At 40.7% G+C, this 20,383-nt stretch overlaps 2 protein-coding genes across 6 annotated transcripts in view; one reads left to right on the forward strand and one right to left on the reverse strand.

Moving 5' to 3' along the window:
• Nucleotides 1-686: 686 nt before the first annotated feature.
• Nucleotides 687-20,383, forward strand: part of IDUA (iduronidase, alpha-L-) — a 45,183-nt gene continuing 25,486 nt past the window's right edge. The window contains exons 1-2 of the mRNA XM_026049919.1: nucleotides 687-875; nucleotides 2,082-2,222. Coding sequence (XP_025905704.1) covers nucleotides 754-875; nucleotides 2,082-2,222 — 263 coding nt within the window. The 5' untranslated portion in view covers nucleotides 687-753. The remainder of the gene's footprint in view (nucleotides 876-2,081; nucleotides 2,223-20,383) is intronic.
• SLC26A1 (solute carrier family 26 member 1) overlaps nucleotides 5,948-20,383 on the reverse strand; it is a 39,114-nt gene continuing 24,678 nt past the window's right edge. For 4 of the 5 annotated variants that reach the window (XM_026049916.1, XM_026049915.1, XM_026049913.1 and 1 more), the window contains 2 exons: nucleotides 10,300-10,950; nucleotides 5,948-9,610 (listed from right to left, as the gene is read on the reverse strand). In XM_026049916.1, coding sequence (XP_025905701.1) covers nucleotides 8,087-9,610; nucleotides 10,300-10,944 — 2,169 coding nt within the window. In that variant the 5' untranslated portion in view covers nucleotides 10,945-10,950 and the 3' untranslated portion in view covers nucleotides 5,948-8,086. Of the gene's footprint in view, nucleotides 9,611-10,299; nucleotides 10,951-18,203; nucleotides 18,230-20,383 lie in introns of those variants that run through there. The other variant, XM_026049918.1, reaches the window with a different exon arrangement.

The following is a 20,383-nucleotide window of genomic DNA, read 5'->3' on the forward strand; positions in this document are numbered from 1 at the left end:
GCCGGCTCCCCTGAGGCAGGCAGGGCGGCAGCCTGCGTACCCGCTGCTCCCTCACCGACCGCTATTGGAGCAATTGGAGTTGCTAGAGCCGGGGAACCGTTACGGGCGGGGAGCCGTTGGGAGCCGTTGAGGGCGGGGAACCGTTAGGGGCGGGGAACCGTTGAGGGAGGGAGCCTCCCCTTGGGAGCATTGAGGGCGGGGAACCGTTGAGGGCGGGAACCACTGGGAACTGTTGAGGGCGGGAGCCGTTAGGAGCTGCTGTGGGCGGGGAGCCGTTGAAGGCGGGAGCCGTTGGGAGTTGCTGTGGGAGGGGAGCCGTTGAGGGCGGGAACCATTGGGAACTGTTGAGGGCGGGAGCCGTTGGGAGTTGCTGTGGGAGGGGAGCCGTTGAGGGCGGGAACCCTTGAGGGCGGGGAACCGTTGGAGGCCGTTGAGGGCGGGGAACCGTTGAGGGCGGCAGCCTCCTGTTGGGAGCGGGGCGCCGTTGAGGGCGGGAGCCGTTGGGAGCTGCTGAGGGCGGGGCGCCGTTGAGGGCGGGGAACCATTGAGGGCGGGAACCATTGAGGGCGGGAGCTGTTGGGAGATGCTGTGGGGAGAGAGCCGTTGGGGGCGGGAGCCGTTGAGGGTGGGGAGCCATTGAAGGCGGGAGCTGCTGGGAGCGGAGATGGGCGGGAGCTGCCTCTCGTCCTTCCGCCTCGTGGGGCGGGCGGCTCATGTCGCCTCGCATCCAGGCCGCCTCGGTGAGCGGCCACCATGAGGCTGCTGCTCTGGCTCCTGCTGCAGCTTGGCGCCGGCTCCGCCGCTGTGGTGGTGAACGTGGATGTGCGGCGCGCCGAGCGGCCCCTGCGGCACTTCTGGAGGAGCACTGGCTTTTGGTAAGAGAGCGCAGCACTCGCAAGGGAGGGTGCCTGTTTGTAGGCCCCACACCTTTGGTGAGAAGCCCTTCTGAACAGAGGGAGTCCCAAGGGTGACAGACCTGACTTCCTGGAGGGGCTCGTTGCTGAGGGACCTCAAGAATCTGTCCCTGACTGCCCTTTGCTGTTCAGCCTGCTCATGTGTGTTGTAAAGTTGGAGCTGAGAGTGGGATGTCACCAGTAAAGCAAGCTAAACAAAATGAGCCATAAAAGAGGTACTAACTGACATCCCTGTCTTGTTGCTTTCTTTTAAAGTTCTGTGAACATGCACAGTGATTTCTTATCTCCCAGAATGGCACTCTGATTGATTTGCACATGATGTTCCCATTCATTATCAAGTGTTTCCATTATCACAGTCCCTAAATAGATCCAGGCAGAATCTCTGTAGTTTCGTTCTGGGAGTTTCCTCTTGCAAGACCACTATGTTTTACTTTTGGCCTGCAGCATCCTCCTGATCTGTCTGTTGAGTCTGACTGATCTAGGTCAAGGGAGCAGAGTCATGGACGACCCCAGTTCCTGCACATCTTCCCTGCTGTTTGCTGCTTCCCTGCATTGCTTCCTGGAGAGAGCACTGCTTCACCCAGCTGAGCTGAGTGGGATTTGCAGGAGGCTCGAGGGATGTTAAAGTGTAGGGAACTGGGGAGGAGATATTCCTCCATGTGGCACCTAATCCTTTTGGAGGATGGAAACTTTAGGAATTTTCTCTAGTGTTATCTTAGCTTTGATGGAATAAATAGACACCAAAAACATTTTAACATGACTAGTGCTATATAGCCTTGAGCAGATAAATAGCATAAAGAAACTTCAAACCACTTACTCACATGTTCCCTCCCATGAAACATGTACATCCCATATATCACAGAAGTGTGAAAGCTCTGAGAATCTGATCCTGCCTCCAAAAAGGTGTAGTTTTTGCATCTGGGAAAGATTGATGTCATGGACATGTCATGGACATGGACTCTGTTAAGAAGAGGAAGACCATATTTGTCTTACTACAGACCTGGGAAAATCTGACATTTTGCTTTCATCTCATGCTGGACAGTGTTCTTCATGCTAGGGAGGATCTTACCATACCCTTCCTATAGACTTAGCACAGATTGCTCTGGATACCACATGGTTAGCTGCTATGGCAACTCATGTTCTCTTCTATGTCCTTTTTTCCCAAAGTCCTCCTCTGCCTCACAGCCAAGCTGATCTATTTGACCTGAGCAAAGACCAAGAGATGAATCTTGCCTATATTTCTTCTGTTCCACATGATGGTATTGAACAAGTTCGAATTCACTGGTTACTGGAACTAGTTACTGTCAGGTAAGGCAACACTTACAGTGAAAATTTCCCACATAAATAGTTGTGACCCATTGACAGATTCGGCAGGTAATCACATTGGTATTTGTCTCAGTATAACTGCAAGCTGAGCATGTCTAGGTTTTCCTTGAAGTCATCTAAGTCCTTAAAGGGCTGCAAAGGGAAAATCAGTTTGGTCATATATGAAGTTAAGACGGTGATAGCTAATATTGAGAAAGACAGGATTAACTTATACGCATGACATCATAACCACAGGTTAAGGGAAAATTCAAGGTTTACTGTCATCTGAAGAGGCTTATGGGTAGCCTGGTCAAGTGTTACCAACATGCTCTGAGATCGTACCCCATGGTCAATCTATGTCTCCTGTGCTTCCATGCCCAGCCTGCAGGCCCTTGAGTCCTAGTTGCAGCATGACCTCCAGAGAGGCCTCAGGCTAGCAGAAGTGGATCTCATTGACCAGTACATACTTTAGATGCTAGTTCAGATTTTTGAACCGAGTGCCTCTTGTCTGAATTATTTGTTGGTACAACGTGGAAGTGTGAAATCTAGAGGAACTACTTCTCATGTAAGCAAAGTAATGTTCTGTTTTGCAGCCAGAGCATCTATGACGGCTAGTCTCAGGTGAATTCCAAGCAGCAGTCACTGAGGCTGTGCACTGAACATGGATTATCACTACCTTTTCTTCAAGTCTAGCAGTGTAATACAGTAACACCAGCAGCTACTCAGTGTTGAAGAGTTTCGCTGAGATAATCCCAGGAAAAGCCAGACTTTGAGAATTCAGTTTCTCCTCTGGGTATTAAAAGCCTGACTGCTTCCATGTGTATGTAGAACACACTCCAGCCTTAGATCTGGTTCGATATTCAGGCCAGTATGTCATGCCTGCTTTAGGTGAATCTCTGAGAAAAGCTAAGAATGGGGGAAGAATAGAGTACTATGCATCACTACTGTGCATTTTTAACAAAGTACTTCAGGTGGCAGTGTTGCCCCAAATAAGGCTTCTTACCAGCCCTGTTAAGAGATGTGTGCTCTGCAAACCATTGGTCATTCTAAGAGTCCTGAGGAGTCAAAAATATGTATTACTTTTCTGTCTTTTAAGTTAGGAAATACTGCATATCAAAAGCAAAAAGCAAAATAAAAAAATATAACAAAGATTCAAACTAGCTAACTGTGCTTACTGTGAGGTCCAAATTAAATCATTACCTCTAGCTTTCTTACATGTAATTTTTTTTCTTTTTATAACCTTATCTTAACTATGCCCACCCTAAAGGGGCAGAACATGACAGCACTGACAATGAGTGGAGGGGGAAGATATGGGAAATGCAGATAATGCCTAGGACAGGAATAGAGGAAAGGCAAACTGGGGAAAAAAAAAAATTGTAATAACTTGTATTACAAGTGCAAACTGTAGCTGATGTTGTATTCTTCCATATTTACAACTATGTCACTGCTGCCTCTGCAGTCCCACGCACAGTAAAGTTGGAATTTACTAGCTGGGAGTTTTGGACATCAATGAGGTGAAGAAGGGCTCAGGCAGACTGTAGAGAAGCATGTGACTGTAGAGGATCTTAGTGTGTGCTTTAGGAACAGGAGAGATTTTCTTCCTGACTGTAGGGGTCTTCTTGTGTTTGTGTGTGTGTGTGTGTGTTGGTGATGCTGCACACAGGTGAGTATGGCACCCGTATCATAGGGTGTCATCTATGAATATAACAAGAGCTTCTCCTTCGCATCTTTCACTATGAAAGTTTCCCTGTAAAAACCCTCTCTGTGCTGTCCCTCCTTCTTTTACTGGCTTACAAATTCTATGCTTCTTGCAGTGACCAGCTTTGGTAGGAAGGGTGATGTTTGACACATAAGGGTCTTCCCTGAGAGATGCCTTGGGTCAACAGCCACATCTTCATATCAAAGGCCAGAATCCCTCCCAATAGCCTCATCAGCTGTGTGGTGTGTTGAATTGGGCTTTTTAAAAAAGATCACGGAGGCAGAAGAATAACTCTTACAAATTCTGCTCAGTCGTTTTAGAGAGCTAAAGCTCTTCAGAGTAAGACCGTATTGATACAGTTCAATTTTGGGAATCTGCAAATTTAGTAATTTGTAGGAAGTACCAGAAAGGACATAGGGCTATGTGGTTTAGGCACTGGCCCACCAGCTTCAATATTTAGACTGCTTTCATACAAAAACTTTGCTGCTGATAAGAACCAAACTAAAAATGCTCATTTTGCATTAATGTAAATTTGTTAAAGACAAGATGACATTTAAGCTGTGGAAGGACAGTCCGTGAGCTGAACTGCAGTGAGAAAGCTTGCAACTTGTGAAAAAACACTGAGCCTGGAAGAGGAAATGGTTGGAAGGAATGCAAGTCAGGACAAGAGGAGCTTCATATCAGTGCAGTACTCTGCATAAGCAGTTTTATTTCTGAATGAAGGACATAAATGGAAACGTGCAAGAATCCTGTGACAACAGAGGTCACAGGACCTCTGTTATGTTTTAGGTTTTATGAGTTGAGATGATTTCTAGGAGGATAACGAATTTTATATTTTTTTTCTAGATTATTAAGCCCACATTCTTCTTTTCTGCTCTAAATATTTCTGTTATTTTGTCCAACCATGAAAGAACACCACAGTACAAGCCCTTTTCAAATAACTGCTGATTTTATTTTTTAATCAAAAGCTCACATTTTTGTCCAGCTCTTACAATACAAGAACATTCACAATTAAGAGGGATTTCAAAGTGCCTTTCCTGGACTGGATAGTTCCCAGGTTATTATTTACCAGTATGTTTAACTATTTTGACAGCTCTGGACAACATATTCTGGCCATACTGCATTAGCCAAGGAGAGAGCTTGAGGTAAAGATACTGATTCTTTGCCCAGCTCTATCGGACCCAGACTTTCTGCAGGTTATGAGCCCTCCACTATTCTTATGTAACAATACTAAAAGTTGTGAGGCACTACTGTGGACAAGCCCACGGACCATCCACATGATGGCAATAACTCTTTCTAACATATAATTTAACAATTTTATTCCAACATTAGTATTAATTCAGTTGGAATTAAAATCTATCCCCAGGTTGTCTCCAAGTCATGGTAACCTAATTCCTGCTGGTGCAACAGGAGAGAAGAGAATTGGCAGTTTTCAACATTTTCAGTCTGCATACTGAATCCTGATATAATGTAGTACAACAGGCATAAACCTGTCAGTTGAAGATTGCTTGGTGACCTTTTTCAGACTCCTTAGAAATCATTTACAATTTCCCAGCATGCATATGTCATAGCACAGAAAGCCATTTCCTTGCTGTTTTTGACATTGTCTAACACAACAACGTCATTTTGAGCCATCTCTGACAATGAAACTAAAATAACAAATAATTCGTGTCATCTGTTCTTACAATAGAAGTTTTAAGGCTCATCTTCCCTTATATAAGTGTCTCTGGTTAGCTCTTCTCTGGTGTCTTTTTCTTTTTTTTTTTTTTTTTTTGGTACTAAATAGGGTGAAAAAGACCTTTCTGATACTTAATTTCTTGGTATGCTAGATCTGAGAAGGAGAAAGATGCAAGGGAGGCTTTTCTGTTTTTTCAGAGACTATTGGTCAGTATTAGAGCTCTGAATTCCCTTTTTGTAAGGCAAGTATACACCTTCCATTGCCATCTGTTTTCCTCATCTTGAATGAGATCCATCTTGTTATGGATTTATTTTTCATTTTTCTTTTATGATCTAGATTGTTACCTTGGCCTAGAAAGATAAATTTAGATTGCCAAAAGGAGTGTTCTTACCTACTTAAACTGTTTTAGTTATTTTAAGCAATGCGTTGCTTTGCCACAACAGCAAAAGACTGACTGTACTTGTTAACTTGTTTGGCAATAGCTCTTATAAACCACTTCCTCATGCTACAGTCTAGCAAGAGTTTCACTGATTTAAGAAAAGTTACAAACAGACAAAAAGCAACACCATGACCTTTAGCTCTGCACACTTGATTGTATGTCAAAAAATAAGCTAATTTTAAGAGGGAAGCACTTGCTTTATGGTAAGAAAACACTGCTAGTAGTCAAAGCGTAATCTCTTGGCAAGTGTTTCTGTCAGGTTTTACTGTTTTGGCAGTCCTGGGAATGTAGACCTGACATGCTTTTTACTAATGGGTGCATGGGAACCTCAGAATCAAAATTACCAGCCTAAAGCTGTGCTACTTTCCATCCCCATGCAACAATCTTTGGAGCACCTGGAGAACTCTTTGCTCTTTTCACTGTGTGTGGTCTGAGAAGTTGAAATAAGAAGTCTCATGATGCCTTTTGTTCAATTCAAAACACACAGCAGAGAAATAGCTTCAGCATACATGGAACCCAGCCTAGAGTCTGCTAAGTGTAAAAGGCAGAGGTGTGAGAAGCCTTTCTTCCACACCCCCTTACTGTGTGTGTGAACAAGCAATAAAGAAGGAGGGAAGGGTAAAAGCTGCCCTACCTATAAGGTAGGCAGTCATAAGCCTAACCTATTTATTGGGTTTGAGAAGGGATATTCTACAAAAGCCAAGAGCCAAAATACACAGTACCAAATTTAGGTCCCTACTTATTTGGAAAGACAATGCATTGGGCCTTTGGGACATCATTTGACACAATAGAAAATGAACACCCATTGGAAGAAATTTGTAGAAAAAGTAATTCATCCCTGGAAAACACAGGTTAATGAACATCAAATCAAAGGAAAACATGATAAGGGGAAGGGGGGAAGCCTGTAGTATAAGGAATAGTGAGATTTTTCCAGCATGTAGGGATACATAGTTAACAAAGCATTGTCCGTTAATCAGCCAAGATATGTTACTATAAAACTGTATTAGCATTACAACAGAGAAGGCCAGTCTAGCAGTCCTGCTTTGTCACTACTCTTGCAGTCAGGTAGCTGGTTTGCCTTCTCATCCTGCCTTTTCTTCTCCCATATTCTTTTGCTAGCCTAGCTCCCAGGTAGGCTGTTACAAGGCAAACATCCTGTGTTTCAGCACAATTCTGTGGCTGATCATCCCTGTGTGTCCGTGAATTAGATCTGCATCAGCCCAACCAGAGCAACTCATTTTGACAGATTGTATAGCAATCAGAGTCACAATAGGACTGGCAGTCAAAACCTGCATTAAGAGTTTATACTGTCTCATTACTCATGATAAAATAGTCTGTTAGGGCCATGTTTCTTCCTGTGTTACTAAGAATATTAAAACCTTCATCAGCTGGTTACTGTAACAACATAGGTGATTTTTTTTCAAGGGTATTTTTTTGGACATGATACTTTTGAGAGGACCATGTGATGAATCATAATTTCTTCTCCAATGGTAGATTGTGTCATTAAGCCCTTGAAATCAAGGAGAGACATGTTATCTCCCACAATATTTTATACACAATTGCATGTAAATGGTGGGAATTGTTTTCAGGAGCATACCTGGAACCAGGACAAAGCAAGTGCCTTCCAATCCCAACTTTAAGCATTATGAGGCCAAAATGCTAAATGCATTGCATTTTCTTGAAAATGGCTTATGCCTCATAACACAAATGAGCTAATGAACTCCTGGGGCAAGTGGCTAGTATTGGGCTGACTTCCAGTACAACAGTCTTATGATGTATATATTTGACTGTGGTCCAAGGGGAAGTCAATTTCAAACTGCCTATAGCATATCACATGCATTTTAGAGTGGAAGAATAATAATTCAACCTGTTCCAGGCTGGTACTAGTGACTCTTCTGCGTGGCACCTGGCAAACTGCAGAACTCTTCTGGGAAAAATGGCTTGTAGGCCCCTTGCTGTATGCAGCCAGTGATGCGTCTGATAATTTTAATTATTGCAAACTGCCTCTTCTCATCTGTCGCTTGTGTAGCCAGTTGCAGGAAAAAAGCAGACTAAACACCAGTGCAGTCTGCTGGAACGTTTAGGTCTCTTGCAAACTGCACGGCATTGTGTATGCTGTAGAATAGCAATTCTTGCATATTTCCAAAATCCTTCCCAAAGTAACCTCCTCTTTTCAAAGAGTCTATTACTGAGGGATTGCAGCAAGCCAGGAGAACAGAAATGTTTAGCTCCTTGTAGTCTTTCAGGATTTCCTTCAGTGTATTAACTCCAGTGGTGTCCAGAAACGAGATGGAAGAACAATCTACAATAATGGCTTGGAAATCAATTTGCTTGGGTACTAGTTGCACGATAGTTTCTTCCATGCCCAGTCCATTAGCAGAAGTTTGATCTCCCTTTTTCAGTTGCTGCTGTTCCTTCTTCTCATATTTCTTCCTTCTTGCAGCTTCTAGATTAGGATCTAAGTCAGTCAATCTGTACAGAGACTTCAGGAAGTAGTTTCTATTTGCATAGTAAAGTGGTGCTTCAAAACGAAATATTTTGACCTTTGGAACAGAAGAGAGGTTTTTGTATTCCAGGTCATCCTCATAAAAGTTGGTGTTCTGGATCTGACCAAGCAGGGCTGTCCGTGGCTGCTGTGTCCGAACAATGATGCACAGCATGGAGAAAATGATACCAACCAAAAGCCCTATTTCTGTGCTAATCAAGGCGGATGCAGACATAGTAATGATCCAAACCAGTGTGTCCACCTTGTTTACATGGTATCGTGCTGGCACATCTCGGAACTTCCTCAGGGCTCCTCGGAGGCTAACAATAATGATACAAGCCAGGACACACTTCTGCAAGGAGTAGAAGAGAGGTGCCAAGAAGAGTAGCACCATCAAAACCACCATTGCACTAATCACTCCAGAGACTTGAGTCTGACAGCCTGTTGATGTTTTGACAAGTGTTTTTGCTAGAGCTGCACTGGTTGCAAAAGAGTGGAAGAATGAAGGAATGATGTTGCAGAACCCCACAGCAAACATTTCTTGATTGGCTCGGATGGTGTAAGCATATTTCTTTGCACACATTTCAGAAAGGGATACAGTGAATGCAAAGCTTATTATGGCAAGTGGCAAGGCATCTACAGCGACACGGAGCATTAAGTCAAAGCATGGCACCTTGGGGGGAATAAATCCTGTTGGTATAGCTCCAGAAACACTGGATGCATATAATTCATTCAGATTCCCATAATGTGATACCAGTGTTGCCACAACAATAACCACCAGCTCTGTGGGCAGAGGAAATTTCAATTTATGCTTATACCGATCTCCTAGTTCCTTAGCTGTGACCAGCACCACAATACAAATGGCACTTGTGATGACATCACAAAGGTTAGCCTGAGTAATGTTCTGGAAAATATTAATCCAAGTAATTATGAGCATTCCGTGCCCTTGGCTACGTGGGATTTTTATTCCAATCAGATACTTCACTTGAGCTGTTAAAATGGTTAAGGAAGCACCAGTTGCAAAGCCGTCTAGCATAGACTCGGACAGATACATAGATACAAAACCCAGATGAAAGATTCCCATTAGAACCTGTGAAGAGAAAGGAAAAAAAAAAGCTTTAGATTTATTCTACATATAATTAAGTACAGATGGGAGGGGACTAGTTCTAGGCAAGCAATGTTTGCCTATTTACATCTTAAGATAGCAAGTATCTTATGATGTTTTTAATCTGCTTTTAAAATAAGTGGATTCCTTTCACTGTTGTGAGACGTTGCATACAAAAGAAATAATTGATGAGATTAAAATGGAGTCAAATCAAGATCTGTAACTCCAACCTCGGTACAAAGTGACTGCACAGAAGTGACTTGTCTAAGTTTTATTTCTTGAATGAAGATGCGGTGGATACCTAAGTGTTTCTGTGTATTAAAGCCAGAGACACATAATAATTTATTCAGTCTTAAAGTGCACAGGTACCTGACAATTTGTCATATCTAAATGAAATCCATTATCCCATGAAGGTAGCAAGACCAATAGGCAACAGAGAATCAAAACATTATCAGGCTTGCAGAAGGCTGTTGGTTTACCTGTGCTTGCTAATAAAACTATATGGTTCAGGATTTTTCTGAGTTGCCTCCAGAGTTAGGATTCCGGAAGAAAACAGTACAATCATTGAAGTGAAATGATGCTGCATTGTCATTCTTGTATGAAGGAGGAAACTCAATAATGCAAAGAAGCCTCATGAATTTCATACCTTTTCTCTGATGTCGGCAACCACCTACCTGATACACTCCAGCTACAAATGTCAAGGCTGTAGCAATGCCGATAGCATAGCATTCTTTCCCACACTCTACACTTGTTCCTCCAATGGTGAAATTGAAGGCGGTTGTGTTGGGTTTGCTGTTGTTCCAGAGGGAGCCATCACCCAGGCCTGGTGGAGCATCATCATTCAAATCAAACCCAGCCAAGAGAAGCTCTCGGTCCACAACTTGTCCTACCATTAAGCTTATCAAGCTGAAAATGCCAACTGAGACATGACGGGATGTGCCCATCAAGAAATAAATGATGTTGGCAAAGAATGATGTGTAAAGACTGTAAATGGGCTTTAGACCTGCCAGCAATGAGTATGCAATTGCTTGCGGTACCAGAATGATCCCAATCACTAGCCCAGACATGATATCCCCCCATATATACTCTTTGCACCGGTACTTGGGAAGCCACCGTAAGACAGGAAAGAAGTCCATGATAATGTTCTTCATTTTCCTTGGGGTGCAAGAACAGCTCTTCCTTAGCTTGGCTAACATGATCTTTTTTCTGTTAATCTTGACCTGAGTCTTTCTTTCCATAAAAAAGCAGGAGGAGGTGCTGCTTTCCAGCCTGGTAGCCTCCAGTTGTCTTTCCATTGTGCCAGTGTTTACTTCATGCATCTGTTCCTGCAGTGGAAAGGAAATGCTGTTAAGTTGTAACTTGTCAAGTTTTCTTAGCACAGATACTTAATACTAAAAATTCATCACCTGTTTGTGTTTTTATCAAAATATCTTCCCACTGGGAACAAACCACAGGCCCCTGGTATTGAATCACATAACGCTAAGAAATAAATCTGTAATGCTGAGCCCTTTTCTGCAGACATTTTCTGCGGACATTTAGGAATGAATTAAATGGATTATAATTTGTTTTTCAAAGTAAAAATGGAGCTAAAGTGGTGATGGTGGTCACTATCCAATGTGAAAGAAACATACAGTAAAGGATAGACTCTAGTCTTTCTGTGAGTTTGTGGTTTTTGATGTGGAAGTCACATATGGTATAGCAATCTGTCACAGCAGGTGTGCTCAGAGCACAGGAGATTACTTCTTCTAGAGTTCTTGGAGACAAACCACCAATGGACCTTTAGGAACTGTCTTATTAACTGCCCCATAACATGAACCCATTGCACTATAGATTATTTGATGTGCAACTTTATTAATTACTAAATGTTTCTTTATCAGCACCAGTCAAACATTTTGTGGACCATATTACCACCTCTGAAGAGTGATACATGTTAGTATTTTCAGGAAAAAATGGTATTTTCCCTACATTTGCCCTCCTAGCAATAAAATATAACAATTAGTTCTGTGGGCAGTGGAACAAATACAGACTTGTTCCTAATAACTAAGGAACTATGGATGGGAATTTTTTTCTTCTCCTAAAGGAGGTACTCTATTGACCTAAATGTGTCTGCCAAACTTAGATCCCTGTACTTCTATATAGTTGCAAATTAAGTTGAAGGTAGCTTAGTCCATCCATAAATAATTTGCGTGTAGAGGGATACCTGACTGAGATGCAGAGCAATAGCACTTAAGGGTGCCCAGCATTAAAAGGACAGTTTAATAAAATAGGAGCAGGAATGTAGAAAATGTCAAAGATCCTGTCATCTGTCAAATCTTGTCTTCAGATTTGCAATGGAATGAAAGTAGAAGAGACTGTAAAGAATGAATGCCTACTTACAAATACTGAGATAAAATGAATACCAAATTTTAACCTGGAAGAGAGAGCATGTGATAGTACTAACAGTCTGCAGAATATGTAGGAGCTTGGGAGGGAAAACTTCTCCATCCTCAGCTTTTCCCAAATTCATGAACAATTAAGATCTCTGCAATGCTAGAGATGACCTGCTAATACTACTGCTAAAGGCTATGGCCTCTTAGAAGGAAAGCAACAAATGTCAAAACATTTTTTAAAACTTAAAACTCCGATAAACTACTAAAAATTATCTGCAGTTAGTTAAATGAGGAGCTTTTGTGTTCTTTCTGAGTCAGATTTTCAGAGTTAGCTGAGCACCTTGAAGTATGGATTGAGGCTGAGTGAATTTTCAAAAATACCTACTTAGCTTGGTGCCAATATCTTGCAAGAATCAGGCATTTTGTCTCGTTCTTGGTAAAGGGACTTCACACCCAAAAGCTCTGCTTTTTCTAACCAGTTAAAACAATCTAATAAAAATATTTTCTCTCCCTACCAATTTTGTTTGTGCAGCATCACTAAAAGATATCAATTAACCTGTCCAAGTACACAACAGAATTCATCTACACATCTTTATTTTGATAAAGTGGAAACAAACTAGGCTCTGCAAAGATAAAAACAAAAATATCTTTATTTGTGGTGACACACATTTTTGCCTTGTGCAGAATGAAATTACTGTATTTTGAAATTTAGTCCATATTCAGAATCTTTGCTGGTACCAAGTGTGTTCAAAGCATGTGTGAGAATAATAGCCAATATACGCAATAACCAGTAGAGCTACTACCAGCAAAAAATATAACTTTGGTGCTTGTTGAGTTCTTATGTGGTAGAAGATGCATCTGCATTTAATACAGCAGAACAGCTGATTTTAATAGCTATCACAACAAAGATTTTTGAGGATAAGTGTGGCACTGCCATATAATAACAAAGCTTCTGCTTGCTCCCAACCTGAAGCTGTTCCTTTTTTTGTACAGATGCCAGCCCCTTCAATTCCCTCAAACTTGAATTTACTCACTGTCAAAGCATTTTCTGATGTATTTTAATAATTTTAACAATTAATAGTAAGTTTACAGTCTAGTGCCTGGAAACATCATTCTCTGTGTATTATTACTTTTGTTTTTGTTTCTCTTGAGGATATCTTAATTTGTTAGTGTTTGGTAGCATCTGATTTAAGTGTAGAAGTTCAGCTGAGGAATTTCAGTGTACTTCTGCTCTGATTAGAAGCATAATCAAAACCTAAAAGAATACATAACCAATGAGCATTAAACTGATGCTCAGTAATACTCCTAATAAAAGAGTGGTTCATTTTAAGATCTTTTCTATTTGTCCTACTTAGCAAGGGAAAATTTGTAAAGATTTTACAATTACCTTTAGTCAGCATAGTTGAAAACAATAACACAAAGATATACTTCTGTAGCTAGTACAAAAGTCTGCAACAAATTCCCAGATATTGTTTTAAGTAATAGCCTAAATTTCAATGGTATGCAAAATTTAGCTACAGTTTTAGGCAGAAGTGCCAAAGTATTATAAGTATGTAGTTCATGACTTGGTACAAGGCAGAAAAAAGATGCTTTTGGAGATGAATGGACTGTTTGTCCATATTGAAGATTACCTAAAAGGTGGTAAAAACATTTTTAAAAAATCAGTTGATTTCTATGCATCCAGATTACATTAGTTTTTAAGTTCCCCTGTGCATTTTGTTATGTTTCTGAGTAAGATTTAGGTCAGTCATACAGGATAGTGAATCATAATTTTAATATAATTATCTAGAAAGACGGATGACTTTTTTATCTGTCTTGTCATATTTAAACTTGAACTGAGTGTTTATACTAGGCAAGATTTGTTTGGACTACAAGTAGGTTGGGTCTGATCTTTGTTAGAATGTAAAAATGAGAGAAAAGATAAAAGAAAGTACAAAACCAGGAGGAATGCAAAAGAACATATGATTAAAGCTTACCAAATACTGAATATTAGAAGCTACAGCAAAGACATTCATTTTTAAGATGCGAAAAATAATACTTCACATCTTACCTACATTAGTTTGGAAAATGAGAATTTTGTACACGGAGACAGAGAGCCCTGTTCAAATGCCACCTACTCCTTACAGCCAAGTGAATTCAGGCAGCCAAGAAATAAGTGACCTTATTTTACATACTTACAAACTAGTGGGCAGTCAATATCCAATGAGTGCTTTTGAGACGCTATTTAGAAAAAAATGCATTCACATCTGTGTACTAGACTTTGATATTTGATTGTGTATAGATATTTGATTTGAGTTGCTTCTGCCTCTCCCTAAACTTTCACTATTTACTTATAAATCATATATATACAAAGAAAACAAAAAAGGTAATTAATGCATATATAAAGCCTGTACAGCTATGTGGTAGATGCCATTTGCTTTTAATACTTTCAATAAACAGAGTAATTTTTTTTTTATGGAAATCTGTTAAGAGTTTTGTGTACCAGATAGTAATATAGTAATATAATAATGAATATAGGCTGTCTGCCTTGCTGGATAATCAGAACAATAGTTCTTTTTGAAAGGCAACAAAACTTCTAAATTGCAGAAAAGCTTGTTTGCTAAAGCACAGATCTGTTAAGCATTTTTGATGCATGTTAGCAAAAGGTCAAAAACTAGCTCCTGATGGAAACTGATGTGTTCAAGCAAAACACAGCCAAATGCTAGCTTGAAGTCATTATTTTCCATTTTATTTTCTCCTGAAAATAAGAGTTTCTTCCTCAATATAATTTTAAGAATGTTATGTTAAATGAACATGCTACCTGTAAAATATCTGACTATAAAGTTAGATGCTAGTATTATCCATTTGTGGCAGGCACTGTTAATGTTTACAGCTTAATCACTGATTTCAGATTATAATAAAGCCACACCAAATAATATTAGGGAGTGTTATTTGCAGTAAATCATTTTTTCAACTGTAATAGCCCAAGAGTTCTCAGACCATGTTGTAGGTAGGTTTATAGTTACTTAGCTGTGTCACTGGAACTATAGAAAATTGGAATGCAGTGATTGTATGATGCCCCCTAAACATTTTTACTTCCTAGCAAAGACTTCTTGCTGTCTCCAAAGACAATAGCAGGGCTGTACAACTGAAGTGGCAAGATACAGAACATGTAAATCCATGGTATACTTTAATATTAATCATTATAAACTGTTTAATAACAGTGGAAGTTACTTAAATACATGCATATATATATGTGTGTGTACATGTGTGTGTGTATAAATATATATATAGCCCATATATATATAAGTAATCAGTCATTTATAATTATATTTTGATGTTAGCATTCTGCTAGGCTTTTTCAAATGTACACGATTATATGGGCAAAAGGTTTTGTTTAGCTTTATCTTATATACACAGATTGTACTGAAGCCACTGAATTTCCACATCTGCAGCTTAAAAGAAAACTCCAAATAGGCATGAGAATTTTTGATACTTTTTCTGCCCATGCTTTGAATTCCTTGTTTTTTCAGGTTAAATGCAATGACTTGGTTTATCTTTGTGGAATAGAGAAACAAAGCAAAAAAGAACCATTCAGGCCAAATTGTCTGTCTGCTTTCCAGCTGGCTTCTGTCCCATCTTTCTTCCTGTCTTTTCATCCCATCAGTAAATTAACAAAAAGGTCTCTACATGGGAGGAAACATTCATCACAGCATGTTCAGCAGGATTTCTCTTGCCAGATGTCTTGATAGGCTGTGCCGCTCGAAAAACACTGGCTACACAGTTCAAGGACTTCCCCCAGACTGTGTTCTGGTGCATAATCTTGTCCCCCCCCATCCTAATATTATACCTCACAAAATAATTACTGAAGTGCTCCAGAAGCCTAAAATGGAGAAAGAACAGTGAGACTATTTCTCTGTCATAAGGAGATCACTGAAGTGGTCTTGGGATAGAAATCAGTGGATCATGGCTCTGTACCAGTATCCATCTTGCTTGCTGATAAAGCAATGGCAAATAAAAGGTAGGAAAGAAATCTTTTACACAGTCTGCGTTTTCTCTGTGCTGAAGATTATAGAAATCAGCCAAACAATCTGACTAGAGCAGGCATTATATCTATGAAATTTCATTGTATTTTTATTGCATAAAGCACAAAAAAGAACCCACAAGAGTAACAGCAGTTTAGCTAAGCAGTTTAGCTAAGCACTTTATTTAAGGAACCCTCACCATGGTCTCTGATGGCTATGACTACATTAGTGTTCTGTTTTCAGCAGTAACCCAGTTTTGAAAGAAAAAAAACACTAGTTAGCCTCATTACTCTGCAGAGGTTCAGTGTACTGAGGAGTGCTATGCATGCAAACCAGGCTTTTTTTTTTCAGAGGAAAATACCTAGAAGCTCTGTTCCAGTGCACTCTGACCCTAATGGGACTTAAAAGCCTGAGCCAGCAATTGGTTCTTTGAACAGGTTTGAGCAGATGTGATGAGGACATTTAGCCTAGCAGACCACCCTAAATTCAGTCTGAAATATAATGTCCTGAGCTGCATATAATACAGCTATCTAGGCTTCAGAACCAACTGCTTTGATTTACCGATTTGTTCCTGTTGTGTAGAATTACTTGGAAATGTAGACACAGTCCTTGGGATTTAGAAAGGATCCGTCAACAAAACAAGTGAAATGAATGCTTGTCTTGCATCAGGTCTTGTGTTTCCAGTTTCACCAGGATCTAAATGTACTCAGAAACAAGTTTAAGCAAGGTTCCAGCAACCAAAAAACATGTATTTAAACATTGACCTTGCAAACATTTAGGCCATAGGCAGACATGACACGACCGTTAGCATTGCAATGCTTTTTAGGAAAACCATGTGAAATTTGATGGATTAAGTATTATTATTTTTGACTATATCTGGGCAAAAACTTGAGAATTCAAAACATTTTTCTTTTGAGCTTCATGATTATTTTGAAAGTCAAGAAAAGAAAAAAAAACAAATTATAATCTATTTAAGATAGTAAAACTGGATTAATGGAACTCCTCTTACAAACCAACACAGTTTGTGTTAAGGATTTGTTCTGTCAGTTGAACAATCCTCTAGATTTCTGAGCTTCTGATTAAAGTGTCCCATTGACAACTTTGGCTGCTACCTATTCATGTAATTTAGGATTTCCAACCATGTTAGGTTCTTCGTCAAACTCATACGTTCACTAATAGCTATGATTCAATTTACATTTACTCAAAGAATTTTCAGCCCTGGATCCACCAACGTAAGGCTGCTGCTGCCAGGTGACAATCTTGGAGATGGTGAGCAGCTCAAAACAAATCTCAGAATCCACTAGCAGCTGTTGTCACAGTTTGTGCGTTATCTTATATTTGGAAATGATCAAGCTTCTGCAATTAGTGACCCTGCTTCTCCAGGGAATAATTTTGTTGAGGGTTTCCAGAACATATGGATCAATGTGTTGCCATGCACTGGAAGATAAGACCATCTTATTCTTGTGGCTAGTCCTAGAGCATGACCACCAAAAGTATTTTTTTTTCTGTGGTATTAAAGAACACACTTATCCATGAGACTCTTGGGCTTTGGAGAAGTAGGTGGTCATCCAAAATTAAAGTCTTTTTCAAAAAATCTTTAAAAACAGCTTTACAAGTATTCAGTCATCAGTCACAAAGCTAAACAGCTAAAGCTGTTTTCTGTGCATTTGCTAGACACTTGGCTGTTGAGCCACCCTTAATTTTTAGAGAAAAGCAATTTCCTAAACAAGCCAATTCTTGTTGTCACACTATGCTGATATCTTTTTATACCATGGGGAGTAAGGACGATACCTTTGAACATCCTCTTTTGTCCTGAGACAACCATTGAGAAAATGCTCAGTTTCAATTTTAATTTATTTTTTTGAGATTCAAGTAAGCCTCATATAAGCCACCTTTATAAGTACAAAGAACAATTCATGCAGCCGTGCAAGACATGCAGATGAATCTGGTCTTGGTATCATTTGTTGCAAGGAAGATTACTTAGTAATGCAACTGAAAGATACCAGTTGCAGCTCACTGCATTTTGCAAATCTCTGACAAGTATCTTCTTTAACACCAATATTTATGAAGCACAGAATAGTAGCACAACTTAATAAGTAACACCAGCCTATAAGGTAACAGGAAAGTCGCAGTTTTGCAGCTTCAAAAACAGATGAAGAACAAACAGAGCTCAAGTTTGAATATGGGGATGTGTAAAACTCTTACCTGGGCAGCTTTTTGACAGGAATGTTCAGCTCTGTGGCTACAGTTTTTGCACACTGGTATGAATGAAAGTCTTTGGTATGGTTATGCTCTGTTTGCATAAAGGATAATTATTAACTATGTAATCTTCATTGTAAGAATGGGAAGTAAAGGGATCTTGAGCTTGTTGCTTCGTATTGTGTCGTCACTTGTCACTGAGAACTTGGACATATATCTGGCACTTGCTAAGAATTTGAGTTTAAATAATAGGTAAGATTATTAATTAACTAAAACCCAAAAGTGTGCTGAGTACAGGCTAGTGCATCTCTGACCTCTGAAGCTGCTTCTCACTTAATATTTGTTCTGCTGTGTACATCCTCATGCAGCATTAGCTTTTAATTTTACATTCTCAATGTCAAAAACAAAACTGATCTTGCCTGAGATTAGTGCATTTTGCAAGCTGAAGTAGGTGCTCTTTTCTGCTCTATACATAGGATACGACTGCTAGAGGTCAGAGTTCCATTCCTACATGTCAGTTCATTCAGATCACAAGATCTCAGTCTCTTCCTTGTGAATTGGGGACTGTAAAAAGTAGGCAGGAGATCAGTGGGACAAAGACTGTCTTTTTGTTCAGTGATTGTAAATGAACACTGTGTAAATGTCTGAGCTGCCTGTCTGTTACCTTGTCTCTTGAGTGTTGTATACCTATCCAAATGACAAATAATCACCGATCACAAAGGTGATAAGTATTATTTGATGCTTCTAAGTAGGGTCATTGAATAGTTGGGGCACAAGGCCAGGACCAGCACAAGAACTGCATTCATTTTCTAATTTTTCTAATTTCTAACATGGCCTTGTTGTATAGTGTGGGGTCAGTGACTTTTCAATATTCTTATCTGTCAAAATTTTTGGCCTGCAATATAATAGATTTGGAGATGAAAATGTTTTTCATCCAAAGAAGAGTGAATGTGCCGTGAGACTCTCAGATGGAAAACACAAGGTCCAAAAAGGTTTTGTTGCCAAATGATCAAAAGTGATTCCTCTCTCCCTGCCAGTAGAGGGTGCAAGCAGGAGTAAAACACTCAGGCACAACTACAGAGAAACAGATCAACATCTTTTCACAGATTTGGCTGAGGTTGGAAGGGACCTTGAGGGATCTTGCACTCTGCTCCCTTGGTCAAGCTGGGTTACAAAGAGCACCTTGACTAGGACTGTGCCAGACAACTTTTGAATATCACCAAAGATGGAAATTGCACAGCCTCTCTGGGCAACCTGTGCACAGGCACCTCAAAGTAAGGATGTTTTCCTATAGACGGAAATTCTGTATTTCAATGCCAGTTGCCTCTTGTCCTGTCAAAGGGGGACCTTGGTGTCATGGTGGATGACAAGTTGACCATGAGGCAGCAGTGTGCCCTGGTGGCCAAGAAGGCCAACGGGATCCTGGGGTGCATTAAGAAAAGCGTCTCCAGCAGGTCGAGGGAGGTGATCATCCCCCTCTACTCAGCCCTGGTGAGGCCACATCTGGAGTACTGCGTCCAGTTCTGGGCTCCCCAGTACAAGAGGGATGAGGAGCTGCTGGAGAGAGTCCAGCGCAGGGCTACGAGGATGATCAGGGGCCTGGAACATCTGCCCTGTGAGCAAAGGCTGAGGGAGCTGGGTCTGTTCAGCCTGGAGAAGAGGAGGCTGAGGGGGGACCTGATCAGTGTCTATAAACACCTCAAGGGAGGCAGTGAGGAAGATGGGGCAATCTCTTTTCAGTGGTGGCCAGAGGTAGGACTAGAGGAAATGGCCACAAACTGAAGCACCAAAAGTTCCACAGGAACTTGAACTAAAATTCCTTAACAGTGAGGGTACCAGAGCCCTGGCACAGGCTGCCCACAAAGACTGTGGAGTCTCCTTCTGTGGAGATCTTAAAAACCTGCTTGGACTCAGGTCCTGTGCTAGGTGCTCTAGGTGTGTGCAGGGGGTTTGGACTAGATGACCTCTAGAGGTCCCTTCCAACCTTCAGGATTCTATGATGCTGTGAAAAGAGGCATCTTCTTTATCAGCTCCTTTCAGATATTGAGGAGGGCCCTCTGAGTTTTCCCTAGGATAAACAATCACAGGTTCCTCAAATGACAAATGCTCTAGTCCCTTAATCTTTTTAGTAACCCTGTTGGGCTTGCCCTTATAGCTCCATGCCCCTCTTGTCATGGGGAGTCCAG

The sequence above is a fragment of the Nothoprocta perdicaria genome, unplaced genomic scaffold (assembly GCF_003342845.1).
Source record: "Nothoprocta perdicaria isolate Ctin4 unplaced genomic scaffold, notPer1 scaffold_63, whole genome shotgun sequence".
Taxonomy (NCBI): Eukaryota; Metazoa; Chordata; class Aves; order Tinamiformes; family Tinamidae; genus Nothoprocta; species Nothoprocta perdicaria.